The sequence below is a fragment of the Pygoscelis adeliae genome, unplaced genomic scaffold, assembly GCF_000699105.1.
Source record: "Pygoscelis adeliae isolate BGI_AS28 unplaced genomic scaffold, ASM69910v1 Scaffold121, whole genome shotgun sequence".
Classification (NCBI taxonomy): Eukaryota; Metazoa; Chordata; class Aves; order Sphenisciformes; family Spheniscidae; genus Pygoscelis; species Pygoscelis adeliae.
The window spans coordinates 8835273-8849356 of NW_008824359.1; the positions used below are offsets into that span (position 1 = coordinate 8835273).

The 14084-nt window shown below is 46.3% G+C and overlaps 1 protein-coding gene across 4 annotated transcripts in view; it reads right to left on the bottom strand.

Moving 5' to 3' along the window:
- The window catches only part of EXTL3 (exostosin-like glycosyltransferase 3), a 114472-nt gene that overhangs the window by 28747 nt on the left and 71641 nt on the right, over positions 1 to 14084 (bottom strand). For 3 of the 4 annotated variants that reach the window (XM_009319717.1, XM_009319716.1, XM_009319719.1), the window contains 2 exons: positions 8082 to 8210; positions 1541 to 4166 (listed from right to left, as the gene is read on the bottom strand). In XM_009319717.1, coding sequence (XP_009317992.1) covers positions 1541 to 3688 — 2148 coding nt within the window. In that variant the 5' untranslated portion in view covers positions 3689 to 4166; positions 8082 to 8210. Of the gene's footprint in view, positions 1 to 1540; positions 4167 to 7368; positions 7442 to 8081; positions 8211 to 14084 lie in introns of those variants that run through there. The other variant, XM_009319718.1, reaches the window with a different exon arrangement.

A 14084-nucleotide genomic window follows, 5' to 3' on the forward strand; every position in this document is an offset into this window, starting at 1 on the left:
CACAGATAACACCCATTAGTAACTCCAAGGAGAACAATCCCCACTCTTCAGCTCTGAAGGAGTACACAGTTTTTCAGCAGACACAATGCAAAGATTTTGCAGAATTCAGGCATTCAACAGGACTAATGTGAAAGATTATTTTGCAATTATCCAAGCAATTTTCTCTCCTTATTGTCCCTGGACCATAAGGGTTTTTAAATGTGAGCAGAAAGATTTATTCATCACAATAATAATAAAACGAAATATTAAATCAATGAATCTCTTTGCATGAAGCATAAAGCTCACTTTGGCTATTAAGCTTAGTAGCATCCTGTCACATAAACCACACGCAGTTTGCATACATAAGTACCATCTCCCTCTTTTATTTTCCCTTCCCTAATTTGTAAGGCATCATCCTTCTATTTGTCCTCTAAACACGACCAGATTCAGACAACACAGCGTTGCTTCTTGTTAGTGGCTCTATGCCCATGCTCTTTTTACGAGAGCACGTGGAGATTTAGATTTAATATTGATTGTTAACAATGGCCAGTGCAGAAAGTTATGCTGGGATGACAGAAAAGTCCTAAAATAAATAAATGCATACGTAAGTAATAGTTTAGGGAGAATTAACTCCTTACAAGCAATACTGCCAAGATGCAAGCAAGTAGCTGGGCATGAAAAGGAACGTCGTCGGTTTTTGAAGGTGTCGCTTCTTCAGTTTAGCTGGAGAAAAATAAAATCAACCCAAACCTAAGCAAAACTCAGTTACAACCTTTGGAGCGTGGAAGCTGTCATAGTCACATTGGCCTTGGCTTATGTTTTCCCCTGTTTTCTTCTCTGCCATCCTTTGCAATATACAGTGCTAAATGCCTCTTAAGGCCCTTGCAGTAGGCATGGCTTCAGTGGGTCCCTCTTTTGTTTTTATAAAAGATTTATCTGGTAAAGTGCAGAAACAGTCACTACTTAGGTATTTATAAGGTGCCAACTATCCTCACAGTGTGACACTTAAAGAGCCTAAGCTAAGATTTTCGATAAGCGAGAATCTCCAGCTTTAAGCCTTGAGATTGATATTAGGCTCCATACAAGCAATTACTGTTTCGTGAGTGCTAAACACCTGGCACCTCTAAAGATCCCATATTTTTACAATTCAGGCTCTCCTGCATAACAGCACCTGTATTTCGTAACCCAAAGGCCACCGAACGAATTCTCTCATGACAGCAATTCACCTCGCCTAAGTTCACACACCCACAGAGCACAGCCATCCACCTCTGAACATCAGCCTCCCTTCAAAGCTGGTGGAGAGAAACAAACGTTTCTAGAGCACCAGCCATGGCATACTCATGCAAACACCTAAAATGGGTCAGATGAGTCATACCTGTAATCTCCCTGTTTTTCTCCGCTGATAAAGCATCCAGATCAGGTACAGACATCTACAACCACAGGAGATGAATGCTGTCCTAGATGACTTAAGCTGAGCTGACATGCTACAGAAGAGCTACAGCCAACTTTAATGCATAAACCCCACCATGAAACAAGACCATAGTAGCTACATCTTTCTTACCATGATTGGGACACCAATGTCTGGCCACAAGAGATCCTCAGAGGGAAGCTTGGGAGAGTTCCACACAACCACAACTTTATTTAAGTATGGGAGACCATTGAGCCTTTCTAGGGAGTTCATCAACACTTCCTCCCGCTCATAAGTCAACATCACTACCGTGAACTGCTCCCGGGGGACGTTGCCACCCAAAGCAGCCTGGAACTCCTTCCCGGAGCCACCTGCTCCTCCACCAATTGGTCGAAATCCAGTCCCAGACCCCAAAAATTTTGCTTCTGACGGTAAAACAGGGTCAAAGGGAGTGTAGGGGAAGAGGTGGAAAGGCCCTGGAGCAGAATTCCAATTCCTGTAGATGTCCATTGCAGTGAGGGTGAAATTGCGGAGATATTTGGGAGATGCATAGGGTGGTTCTGTTTCCACAGGCCCCAAGTCCAGGTCACCATTGTCTGCCATATTGGGGTCTGTACCAGCAGCTTTGCCAGACCGGTGGGGAATCTCCACGGCGGTTTCTTCTCGGATAGGAGCAGCCGGGATTTGGATTCGAGTCCTTATGATAGCTAAGACTGTACTGAACACGTTGTCAGAGGTGGAGAAGTAGGTCTCCCACAAGAAGCGGCCCTGCCTCCTCATGGCAAGGAGATCGTTGTCAGAAATGCTTCTCAGAAGAAAGTGCACTTCTGTGATACGTGGCTTTGGTATGATTAAGGCTGCCTCGTTCCACCGGATCACATCATTATAGGGTAGCTGAACTTGCTCTCCGAGAACCACCGGGATGGCTCCAACTTCCAGAGCCTCAAAGAGTCTCATGGCACACCCGGCGGAGATCACTAAATGGGTGTCCCCTGGGGTGATTATCAGTGCAAAAGTAGATAGCTTCAGTAGCTCTAGTCTGTCATCCCTTTCTCCACACAGAGCCCACTCAGTGGGCAGACTCGCCTTAGGCTGGTTCTTACACGTGAACTCCACCAAAACAAAATCCAACTTGCTGTCCTGAACAGCCTTCAAGGTGGTAATGATCCGATCGTCGTAGTCAGCTGGGGCATTGCCTTCTATTTCCTCTTCGAAAGAGCGAACCTCTTGCAAGCTAGATCTGAGAGACTCAATCTTCTCCCCCTGGAAACTAAACAGATATTTACGCTTGACTGGCACCTGGGGTGGGATTTCTAGGAAATTGGGTTCAGACATAGCATGGACCAGAGGCGATACCACAATATCAAACCCCGGTCGATACTGCACATCGTAAAAGGTGGACTGGGCAATCATGGCACGCCCTGTGCTGATGTTGTAAATGAAGTTCTGAGTTTCCGATTTCCTTGATAAATTGATGATGAGATGGTTATGTCCATCAGTCCTCCAATATGGCAAAGAGTGCAACTGTTGCTCTAGTTCAGTAGGTTTTGGCATTACGGGCTCTTGCATTTCCCCCACTAAAATTATATACACACAAGCAATATTTGCATTTTCAGTAACATAAACATTAGTTCTGACAGTCGCCTCAAAGGCTTGTTTAATTAAAGGGTCTAAGGAGCTACCAAAAGGGTAATCGTCACTGTTGTAGACATAGACTGGAAAGCCAGATGTCAACGGGCAGCGCGAGTAGTCAAAGCAGTTGTGTAGCCTGCAGTTACGGTTGGATTTTGGCAGGGGGAAGGTTGCATCGTCTTTGTCTGGCAGCAGCCGGATGGGCAAGGAGAGCTTGGGCTGGTTCTGAGCCATCAGCTCTTTGTAGGAATGCTCGGTCTGGCTGATGACGTTCTTCAACTGCAGCAGGTCCTGCTTGGCATTTTCAATGCTCTTTTTGCAGGCCTCGATCTTCAGGTTGAGCTTGGCGATCTCGCTGTTGAGCTCCTGCCGCTTGGCCTCCAGCTGGAGCAGCTCCTCGCTAACCGACTCACGGATGCGGCACAGGTCTTGCACATGCTTTACCTCGCACAGCTCATTGCCGGTCCGAGGGCCAAAGATGCGCTTGCCGGCATCGTCCGCGTCATCGATGGTGGTTAGGTAGTAGTGGGCAATGAGGGGAAAGAAGACGAGGATAATGAAGAGGGTGAAACTAAGCCAGGTGAGCCGGATCCGACTGGACCATCTCAACATCCACGGCTGGCCTCCATTCCCCACTCCCCCATTCCGCAACATCGTATATCCAGTCATGAGTTCAAAAGTCGCTGCGCGCCCAATCACGTTGGATCAGTAGCCATAACCAAAAGAGTTTTTATAGCGAGTCTCTCGAAAAAAAATGTTATTGTTCCTGCTTAACGAGAAGCCAATAGAAGGGGAATTTCATCTTCTTGTCGTGCTGACAGCTTTTCTACAGTTGTTTTGCTGCAGGCCCAACTTTTGATCCTGTTAGACTCAATCATTGACCTTCTCACCCACCCCCAGCCCCCCCTTGGTCTGCAGGCAACTGTTGCTGGAAGTGTCACACCGTTGTCATGGTGATTCAAAGTCTCAACTGGCAGAAGAAAAACACAATGGGATCAAGCCAAACTCTACCACTGCTCTCGACATCCTGCATTACCATCCAATGAATATGCAGAGGCACCAGCCATTGTGGAGAAGGAGCCAGAAGAGACTCGTACGAATGTCAGTCTCTCTCATCGCTGCTGTGCGGCTGATGGCTCTACCATTCCTACAAGAGAACAATCATATCTTCAGACAATGCAAACAAAATGATCCCTTAGTGACCTAAGACATTGCTAGTTTTTAAAAGCAACTGTCCTTTCTGCAAAAGAGCAACCTTCGTACATGTCTAACACCTCTGGGGTTAATACCAGTAAACCTGAGAAAGTGATGGGATTCATTAGATGCGGACACATGGCTTTCTCCGGGCACTCTGCTTTTCATTAGGGTTGCTTGCTTCAGTGGCCAGACCAGAAAAATCACAGCCCCTGGATCTGGTTTCCTATTTCTGCCTCTGCCACTGTCTGGCTGTGTAACTTTGCAGAAGCTGCTTAAGATCTGCAAGCCCCTGTCTCCTCATGTACAAAATGGAGATATTAATGTACACCCGCTCTCTCTACCAGCCTTTTAATGGTGTGTTGTGATCCTGGGACACAGCAGCGCTGTAAATTTGTACTGCATAACTGAGTGTAATCACTATTGTTCTGGTCTAGCAACTAGAGCTGATGAGGAATTTTTAGACGAAGTGTTTTGCTTTCATTTCCTGCTGGAAAATTTTGATTCATTGCAAAAGAAAGTTTAAAGGGAATATACTTGTGTTGGTTACGATTACCTCTGCTGGCTGGCTGCATATGAGAGGGAATTTCTGGTCAAAACTGGAAAAGTCTACACTGTACATCAAAGCAAAGATGCCGAAGTTAGGATCCGTTGCGTACCGCACCACCCAAGCGGTATCAGCTTGCTTAGATATGCCTTTTTGCTTGGAAAACTCTGCTACGGCACTGAATGCCTACCTAGCATGGGCATAAAAATCAAGGACATGGAAAATTCAGCTCTGAGTCTTTGGTCTATGCCAACAGATTTAAATCTAGGCCAGATGAATATGCTGCCACTAGAAACTCTCCCTTCCCTTTTATTAGCATCCTCCGAGGTACCTAAGTTTCTGGTTTATTCTTTCATATACCGGACTTCTCACATCAATGATGAATATAGCGCTGGGCTCAGCGTTGACTCTTGCACAGCCTCAGGAGAAGCTTATTCATTTCCGCTTCAGTTTTTAATTAGAGGGAAGTCATCTACACTGGTGACGGTCATTTTTCACTAAATCTATTTAATAGACCATCTCATCTCATCGAGAATTAGCAGAAAGAAGGCAAGGAAGCAAATCTCAGCTAAAACAGTGATCTGGAAATGGGCCAAAGCAAAACAGAAGTTCACCTTAAAGGAACAGAGAGAAGTCAGGAATAATTTTCAGTGTAGTACCCAAGTACTTGTCAGAAAAAAATAAATGGAAGATTTGATTTTAACCAGGAAAAATCATAATGAAAGGGGAAACAAGTAGAGTAACAAAGTACAATTCCTAGGCCTATTTTGTTACAAGGCCATTTGTTGTCGGTAAATTAATGGCCCACAATTAAATGGGGATCCCCCCCAACCTGACCCGCAACCGGGAGTTGCATAGCAGTACAGACACTTAAAATTAAGGCAGATTTAAAATTCCTAACATTGTCTGGCAAACAGCAGTGGTGTAAATCTCAGAAAGCCACGAGGATAAAGGGCTAAAAAGTCAGGAAAAGGCTAAATCAGCTCTCTCAGATCTTGGCAGCACAGTCGCTGTGGGCAGATGGGGGAGGCTTCGGCTCTGCTGGCAGGGCATTTTAATACTATTCTCTGTGCACCAACTTGCGTTTGCCTAGGCTGGGAGAGAGGCTGGTGATGAATGTAAATCCCCAGCACTTCTGCGCGGGGCTGTCAGTCAGGCACAGGGTGCCCTGGCAATAGCAGCACACTTGTATCGTGCCTCTGGGACCGCTGCTACACAACACAAGAGTTTTAGCATGCACCAGTGTACAAACCAGGCGACTGAAGGCAAAAATAAATAAAAGCTTTTAAAGTCTATTTCTCTTTTTTAAGCTCTCCCCAGGAAATGAAGCTTGTGCTGTCACTGTCCTATGCATGCACCAGTCAGTGAGTCCCTGCTATTTCAGCCTGGTCTCACAGGGACTGCAAAGATCCTAGAATTGCTACTAGTTTTCTGCAAACAGCTGGCCAGATGAGAGCTGCCCTATTTACCCTTTTTCCGAGCACATGCTCACAAGAACACCAGTGAATCTAAAACACAGCCTAACTTCAAGGCACACGTGGGAAAACAAGCTGTGCTGGTTTTTTTGTTTGGGGGTGCCATGGGATAAGTGAGGTCAAACCCTACAAGGTGTTGAGATAACACAGAAACAAGGGATCATAAACGTGGCCAAGAAACAACTAAGGGGCATGTGGATGTGCTCCTTCAGTCTGGCCAGAGAAAACTGCAGCCCCACAGGCAGTAAAGGCAGTCACAAAGGTTATCAGCTCAGACTGCATCTAAATCTTCTTCTGCTGTAGCTGCTTTACCCATTTATGAGCCCTAAACAGTGATGAAATAGCAAACTGGAGTCCCTAAAATGGCAACTGGAGTCCTTGAAAAGCTAAATCTATTGCCCCACACATGATCCTCTGCAGCTGTTCTGCCACCTAATCCTTCCAGTGGCTCCTCTGGTCCTTCCATTCAGTCGACACAGAACAAACTTTATCCTCCTGACCTAAAAACATGGGCTGTGAATTAAAAAAATCTGTATGCTCAGAAACTTGAAGCTGACAAACTAACTCTGCCGCTAGCTTTGAAAAGACCACACGGGAAAGACCAGAGCAGGCTGGGGAGAGATTTGAAATGCAACACGCGTGGCTTGGGATCAGTTAAAAGTATTGACTGTCAGTATGAAATATGTGCTGGCGATAAAGCAAGCACTTTAGACACACTCTCAGACTCTTCTTCATTACTAAGACTTTATTCCTCATCAACTCGATAGAGCCTGAGGTTGTAACACATTGTTATTAGGACTTAAAAAAAAAAAAAAAGGCAAAGTAAAAACCTGAACTGTTTTACTAAAAGAGACTTCACTGTTTTATTTAAGAGCAATAAGCAGCCCTGGGGGAAAAGGCTGCTTATTTCCATAGCTCCCAAAAAGAAGTTTGGGAGGAGGAGAAACAGGTTAGTCGCTGGGCTTTCCAGCCAACTCATTCCTCTGTCTCCCAAGTACTTTAAACTGATCAAGCCCCACACTGAGAAACTCTTGTTGACATTATAACACAACGTTGCTGCCTGATAGACCTAATTACACACACAAAAAAAGAGGCAGGAAGAGCTCTTAAGGCATCAGAAGCTCAATAATTACCAGAGCCTCTTCCCAAATGCCAATCTGACCGACTTCTCGGGCACGACAGGTTTGCACGCTGCAGTTCCTTCTCCCACGGAGTGGGCCTGCAAGACTAAATTGCTGTTTGGGCACATTGTCACATCTTAGTTCAAATCCCAGGCTGCGTTCCCAGCTTTCCTCGACTCCACAGTAGGCACTCCCCGTGCCGGCGAAGTTATGGGAATACCTGAGGTTCTCCCTCATTTTGCACTTCTAGTAGAAAGAACCAGGCTGGTCTGATCTGTGGGTGCTCATGGAGTCATTACTCTGCAAATGTTCCGTCACCAAGGTCCTTCTGCAAACACCTGAGCACACTTATTCCTCCCTGCTTACACCCCCTTTTGTCCATCTCCCTATAAAATCAGGGAAATATTGTTCCTTTCTCGGCATATTTGTGAACAGAGCCTGGAAATTTTAAACTTACGGTCCTCCAGAGCTTAGCACAGCAATAAATAACCATTAGGCAGAATATGGTGACACAGATTGCACTGAACTTTCCAGGAGGAAAATCTACAGGGATCCTGCGCATCCGCTAAATTAGAGCTCCCAAACTCTGTCTGTATGCACCCATACTCGTCCTTACTCTCTTTCCTCATCAAGTGATGAGTCTGCAGTGTTATTACTGCTGTGTTACCTCCACAAACTTTCTGCTGTGCTGGCCCTCTTCATGGAGAACGAAGCATTGTACCCACCTCTGTCACGCAGGCTCCCTCCTGATGAACAGCGAAGGATGTCAGGGAGTGTGTGTTAGTGGCTCCTGTGCTTTACCTGACCCGTCTTGAATAGACAGTTTCTATTGCCAAGTCTCTTTTTCAGCAGCACTAAAAATGAAATCAAAGAAGAAAAAAAAATCACTTTTTTTTTTTTTTAAAGGAGAAGCAGAAAATTCTGCTAAACAAAGAAAACACAGCATATTCCCCCCCTTTAGAACAGGGTTTCTGGTGAAATGGAAAAGAAACGAACACAAAACAGCCCCTCAGCAATGCTAACTTTCTACTTCCTAATGCTCTCAAAGGAAAAGATTATACCCCAAATCTCCGATCACTTTGGGAATAGGAGCAGTTGAACAAGGAAAATAAATCTATTAGGTGTGTGCTTTGAGAGCAGATCTTTAAAAGGAGCAGATGGAAAATTCACTCTGAAATGCTTCACATGCTACAGCCTTAGGGATCATCACCAGGGATTTGTACCATCTCGAGAGCTCACAGGAACAGAGAAATTCTCCTAGGCTAAGATCAACGCTGCTACACACACAACTGGTAAAAGGTCTTGTAATCTGTAAATTCAGGGGATAAACTGCATCCCCGGCTTTAGGAAGCTTTTATCTAAACCAAGAAACATTCGCCACATTTGCAGCTCCATGCAAAGCCAAACTTGCTTCCAGCCACGCTCCCCATCCACAGCTAAACATGCACGGGGTAGAAGGGTCCTGGACAAACACTCTGAAAGAGCCCCTTCATGTGCTTGCTCCAGCAAAGTCAGAAAACCACATGTGCTGAAGAAGGCAGTGGCTGACTGATATTATGGGAAGTATCACGTACATTCTCCCTGTTCTTCTACTCCTTCCCTTTGCTGCTTGTGTGCTCCGTTGGAAGTAGGTCCCAGACAACATGGACGCTGGCTTTGCACCATGCTTGCTACCTTCTCTCCAGCCAGGCATCCTCCTGCCCTGACAGCATAGGACCAGTGCTCCCAGTACAGCATCATTTCATCTTACAGTCTTCACAAATACATCTCCTGCAGTTCAGAAATCCTTGGGGGAAGGAGAGAGAAGGCGACGACCCACTGAATGTGCAAATTGCCCCAACAGCTCATCTGGATGGGGAATAAAGCTAGGGGGAAGAAATGCAACCTAATAGAAAACACAGGACCTTACAAGAGCTTTTCTGACTTCCTCTCCTTTGCAGATCCTCCACCAACCTTAACTGTGAAAGCAGAGAGGGATCAGAGAGGTATTTGGGGTGGTTTAGACGTGGCACTTGAGGACAAATCCTTTGAGAGCTGCTTTCCACCCCAAGTTCTTGGGGGCGAAGGGCGCTCACTTGTGCAACCATGACATCTCTCACCAAGGGTACTCCAGCATGCACCAGCTCTCGACCTGTGCTCCCACCATGGAGCTGCTCAGTGCCAGGACCTGCAGGCTCTCCAGGCATAAAACAGATAGATAAGCCTGCTGCAGCTGCCAAAATGATCATTATAATCAGCATGAACTCTTTGCTGCTGATTGCAGAGCCCCAGCAGGCAGTTCATGATCAGATCTGTCTCAGAAGCAATCCCCCCTTCTGAAGTTTCATGGCAAGAAAACCCAGAAGAAGCATCATCAGCTGATAAACCCCAACAGGCGAGACCCCAAGATGCTCATCTGTTTGCACTTCTGCTGGTGCTTTTGAGAGCTTACGACAGGTGAACAGGAATTCGATACCCAAAAGAGATGGTTGAGCTAGCTATCCCAGGTGTGGAGGCAAAATTGAGTGCTGTTCCCTCAAGGATGAAAGTTGAGTTGCCTCATCATCACAGAAAGGAAAGGAGGAAAAGAAGGGAGGGAGAATTGGGAGAAGTGCACTGGACATCCGGGCTGGGAGCAGGAAGAGGAGGACTGGAAGGGTTGAGTGGGGGTTCTTCCTGTCGACTACCTGCAACCCCAAATCCTGCAGTGGCAGGAACCAGACCTTCCAGGGCTCCGGCACTGGCAGAATGAAAAAGCACGTGGAGGTGGGGAGTGCCATCAAACTGCAGCTCTGGCCACTACCTGCTGAGCCAAAGCTGGCCCTTGTGATAGGAGGCCAAAAGATACTCAAAACTTGGCTGGACAATCCCCAGGTTCAGAGACCTCCAGAGGTCCCTTCCAACCTACATGATCGTATGATTCTGTGTCTGGGCTCCCAGGTGGCAATAATTCAGAAATGCGAGCAGAAACCCAGAGTCAAGATGTCCTAGGCCTGCCCCCAGCTTGAACATTGCCTCTCTCCAGCACCCAGGGGAAATCATGCAACCTCCGTGTCTCATTCTCCCTCTTTACAAAGCAAAGGTGAACTCAAACTGCTTCAACAAGTGAAGAACTGACAGTCTGGCTTACAGCTTTTTGTTCCCCATCTGGGGCACAGGGACAAGAGCATGCTCCAGGAGATGCTCAGTATTGCAGCAAGCAGAAGCTACAGAAATCTCTCCTCCAAGTGCTTCCAGGTACCTGCTTTGCCCTCTGCGAAAGGCAGCCGCTCAAGGTCTGTCATGCTCCTCAGCTGGTTATGAACCGAGTGGTTCATGAACATTCATTTATTCCGATGAAATCCTTAAGACAGTAAAATCATATCCAGTTTTCAGAGAGCAGGCAATGGAGGTATGGAGAAACAACTTGCCCAAGATCACCCTAGAAGCTGCGCTAGCTTGGGATTCACTCCGCATCTAATTGTCCTGTCCGCAAGATCATCCATCTTCCCAGCCTGCCTTTTTGTAGGGGTTTCCTTCTCTGGTGTCTTCTTGCTTTTTGCATAATGCATTGCAAAATCTACTTTACATATAGAGCTTTTAGTTCTTAAATTTATTATTTAGTGTTGTTTTCTGGTAATAAACCAGCCATATTGTTTTATTTATTCTTCTAGGCTGCACACAAGCACTTCTCCGCACAAAGAAATACCCAGCTTACGAGCAAATCCTTTTACGTTCCGCAGTACCCTGGATGCAAAGTTCACCCCCCTCCAAATCTCAGAGCAAGGGACCACAGGGCAGAGCTTTACCAGAAAGCTGGTAAATCCATACAACCACACAGTGGCTGATGTTGTACTGCTCACCGCATTCCCATTTACAAAGTGCAAAACATTTTTTGGGACGCAGGAAGCAAACTGAGGAAGCAGGTACTTTGCTCCATCGCATGCAGTGGGCAAAAGCTACTTGAGGAGCAGGTGCATGGCTGATATTTTGTTCACCACTAAAAGGGATAAATTAGGTGTGGGAGGAGAGGAAGGCTCTTTTTGCTTTTACCTTGAAGCAATTAATGAGCAAGAACTGTCTTGAGGTAAAACCACAGTGAAGAGCCAGGCGCTTTGCGTCGTACGAGAGAAGCATGCAGAGGTCAACTCCAGACGGGAGGAGAGGGCTGGCTTTCCAAACACTGACTTTGTGAGGCAGCTCAAGTCCTTGGTATTCTTTGTGGTTTTCAGCCCTAGATAGGCTCAGGCACATTATTTTCACCAAGGCAAAAATACAAACCTCTCTCACCTCCCTAAAACACCATTGACACCACTTCCTCAGCAGCAAATAACCACGTGGCAGAATTCAGGCTCCTGCTCTCTGATTGATGCTTCAGGTCATAATTAAGCACAAATTTAAAATTTTCTTTGTCCTGGATAAGTTATAAGAAAAAGGAAATATTGCCCAAACAGCACAGAAACACACACAACGTTTAACAGCATCTCACTTAGCAGGGTGGGTCACTATGGAAAATAACCTGTCTCTATGGGTTTTCTGGAAAGTTTGCCCGTTTCCCACATGCAGCGAATAAGCCAGTTCTGGAGACTAAGCATATCCATCGAGGGGCCTCTAACAAGCACGAAATCATGTGGGTGGCTTCTCGGAGACTTCAGCGGGCAAGGGGGCAGGTCAGCAGCCAGTCCTCGCGACCCAGGCACGCTGGGAAGTTTATATCCACGGAAAGCCTATAGAAACCAGGGAACCCCGGCTGCTACATCCAAGCAAGGTAGAGTGACATTAAGTTCATCAGTGCTACACGGCCAAATTAACCAGGCTAATCAACTCTGAGTGTACCTTCCCTCCCTGTAATAGCTCTCTCACCCACTCCCTGTCTTCCCACTTGTATCTGTGCTGCTGCGTGTCTAACACCAGCTTTTCCCCTCCTCTCAGAAAAGCCTTCGATGCGCGGGGCGGGCAGCCGCAGCAGTCTCATTAGCAAGCTGACAGCCTTCCGCACTTTTTGGAGAACGCTTCATCACCACGTAAGTGGAGGCCGCTCCTTTTCCGACAGCCCGATCGATCATGCCAAATAACTAAATTACCTGACGCACCGTAATCACCCATATTTATATAGCAGGCGGATTCTTATCTGACATAGTTCATTACAAAGCAAGCTAGAAATTCAGATGCACAAACACAACTATTGCCAGGACTCTATTAATTTAGACTAGCTTCAGAGAGGGTCCTATGGGTGAAAAGCCCTCTCTCATTACCAGACACCCGAGTCACATGGTCCCAATTAGGCGAGGAACATTAAATGCCTTTCTGCTGCACTCACAGGCATGCCACACAGCAGAAACCCAGTCACTCAACTAATCTTCACCTTCACTGTCTGCAGAAGTTTTAGGAGAAAGATGTCACCGTGCCGCACACCATCATGCTACCACCTCCACCGGGCTTGTGTAAAAGCTGTCCCCCTTTACCTGTAACAGCATCCTAGCCCCACTACCACTGTTATGCTGGTAGCTAGTAGCACTTCTGCATGGGCAGGCTTTGGACTGTGCATATTCACGTCGATTTGGCCACATACAAGTGTGGAAATGCACTCTGCACAGAGAGATTAAATCACAATAATCGATTCCAGAGAAATCACACCTCCAACAGAAGCTGAGCCACGGGGCAAAAATATACCTAAGGATATTCTGCCTTTTCTAGCTTTCTGAGAAAAGTTCATGATCATCCTGCTCCCTCCTCTCCCATCACACAAACGCCCCTAGCTTTACTGGTCCTTCTGCATTGTATCACACAGTGTTTTCCTCCTGGGTTTTTTTTGGATGCCCCAGGAGCTCCTTTCACTCATCAACCCAGCACCTTTTCTAAGCAAGCCTCTTCTAAAGACACAGCTCAGTGGTGAACCAAGTCACGGTGAACATGCACGTCCGGCCATTCTCCTCTCCAACCTGCGAGCTCCTCAGGGCCTATCCTTAAAACACTCAGAGAACACCATGAAGTGTATCTACAGATCTCCCTCCTGTGCAAGGTACGCACATGCTGGCAGAAAGCGATATGGCGTGTAGCATCCTTGCTGTAAAAATGCTACTAGCTACAACTAAAACATCAGTGTGTTATCAACATTATTCTCATACTAAATCCAAAACACAGCACTATACCAGCTACTAGGAAGAAAACTAACTCTACCCCAGCTGAAACTAGGACACTAACAAACCAGATGTTTGCAGTCCAGCTAATGAGAGTCTGTGCAGGACACTTGCGCTATACAGGTTAGCACATGCATACGTGGAAGCGGCCAAATACGGCACTTCAAAATACACAGAGAGAATGAAACACTATGCCTGAAGCTCGTGGGTGTGCTTAACAAAGTTATTAACCAGCAGAAGAGTGTATGATAGAAGATAAGCACTAGCAGAATGCATGATAATTAAGTTTCTACAAAGTGAAGTCACTGCTTAGATTTGAAATGCTGGATAATTCGACACACGCTGTGTGCTGTTCTGTCACTAGTGCCCAGTGCTTTGCTTGCAAGATATCATGAAGAAACATAAATGACAAACCTAGTCTCAAGCTGTGCGGCTGGAGAAGACCAACAACACCCAGTCCCTGGAAAAGGCAGGATGGGAGATGGCAAACTCCACTCAGCATGTGTGTCTGGCATAGAAACTGCTCCTATTTTAACGGGTAGGTAGAAAGAATATAGATACCACTGGGGGACAGATGTACAGACCGGTTAGGAAGGGCAAAGTTACACTGTTCTGTTTAATGAAGGCCTA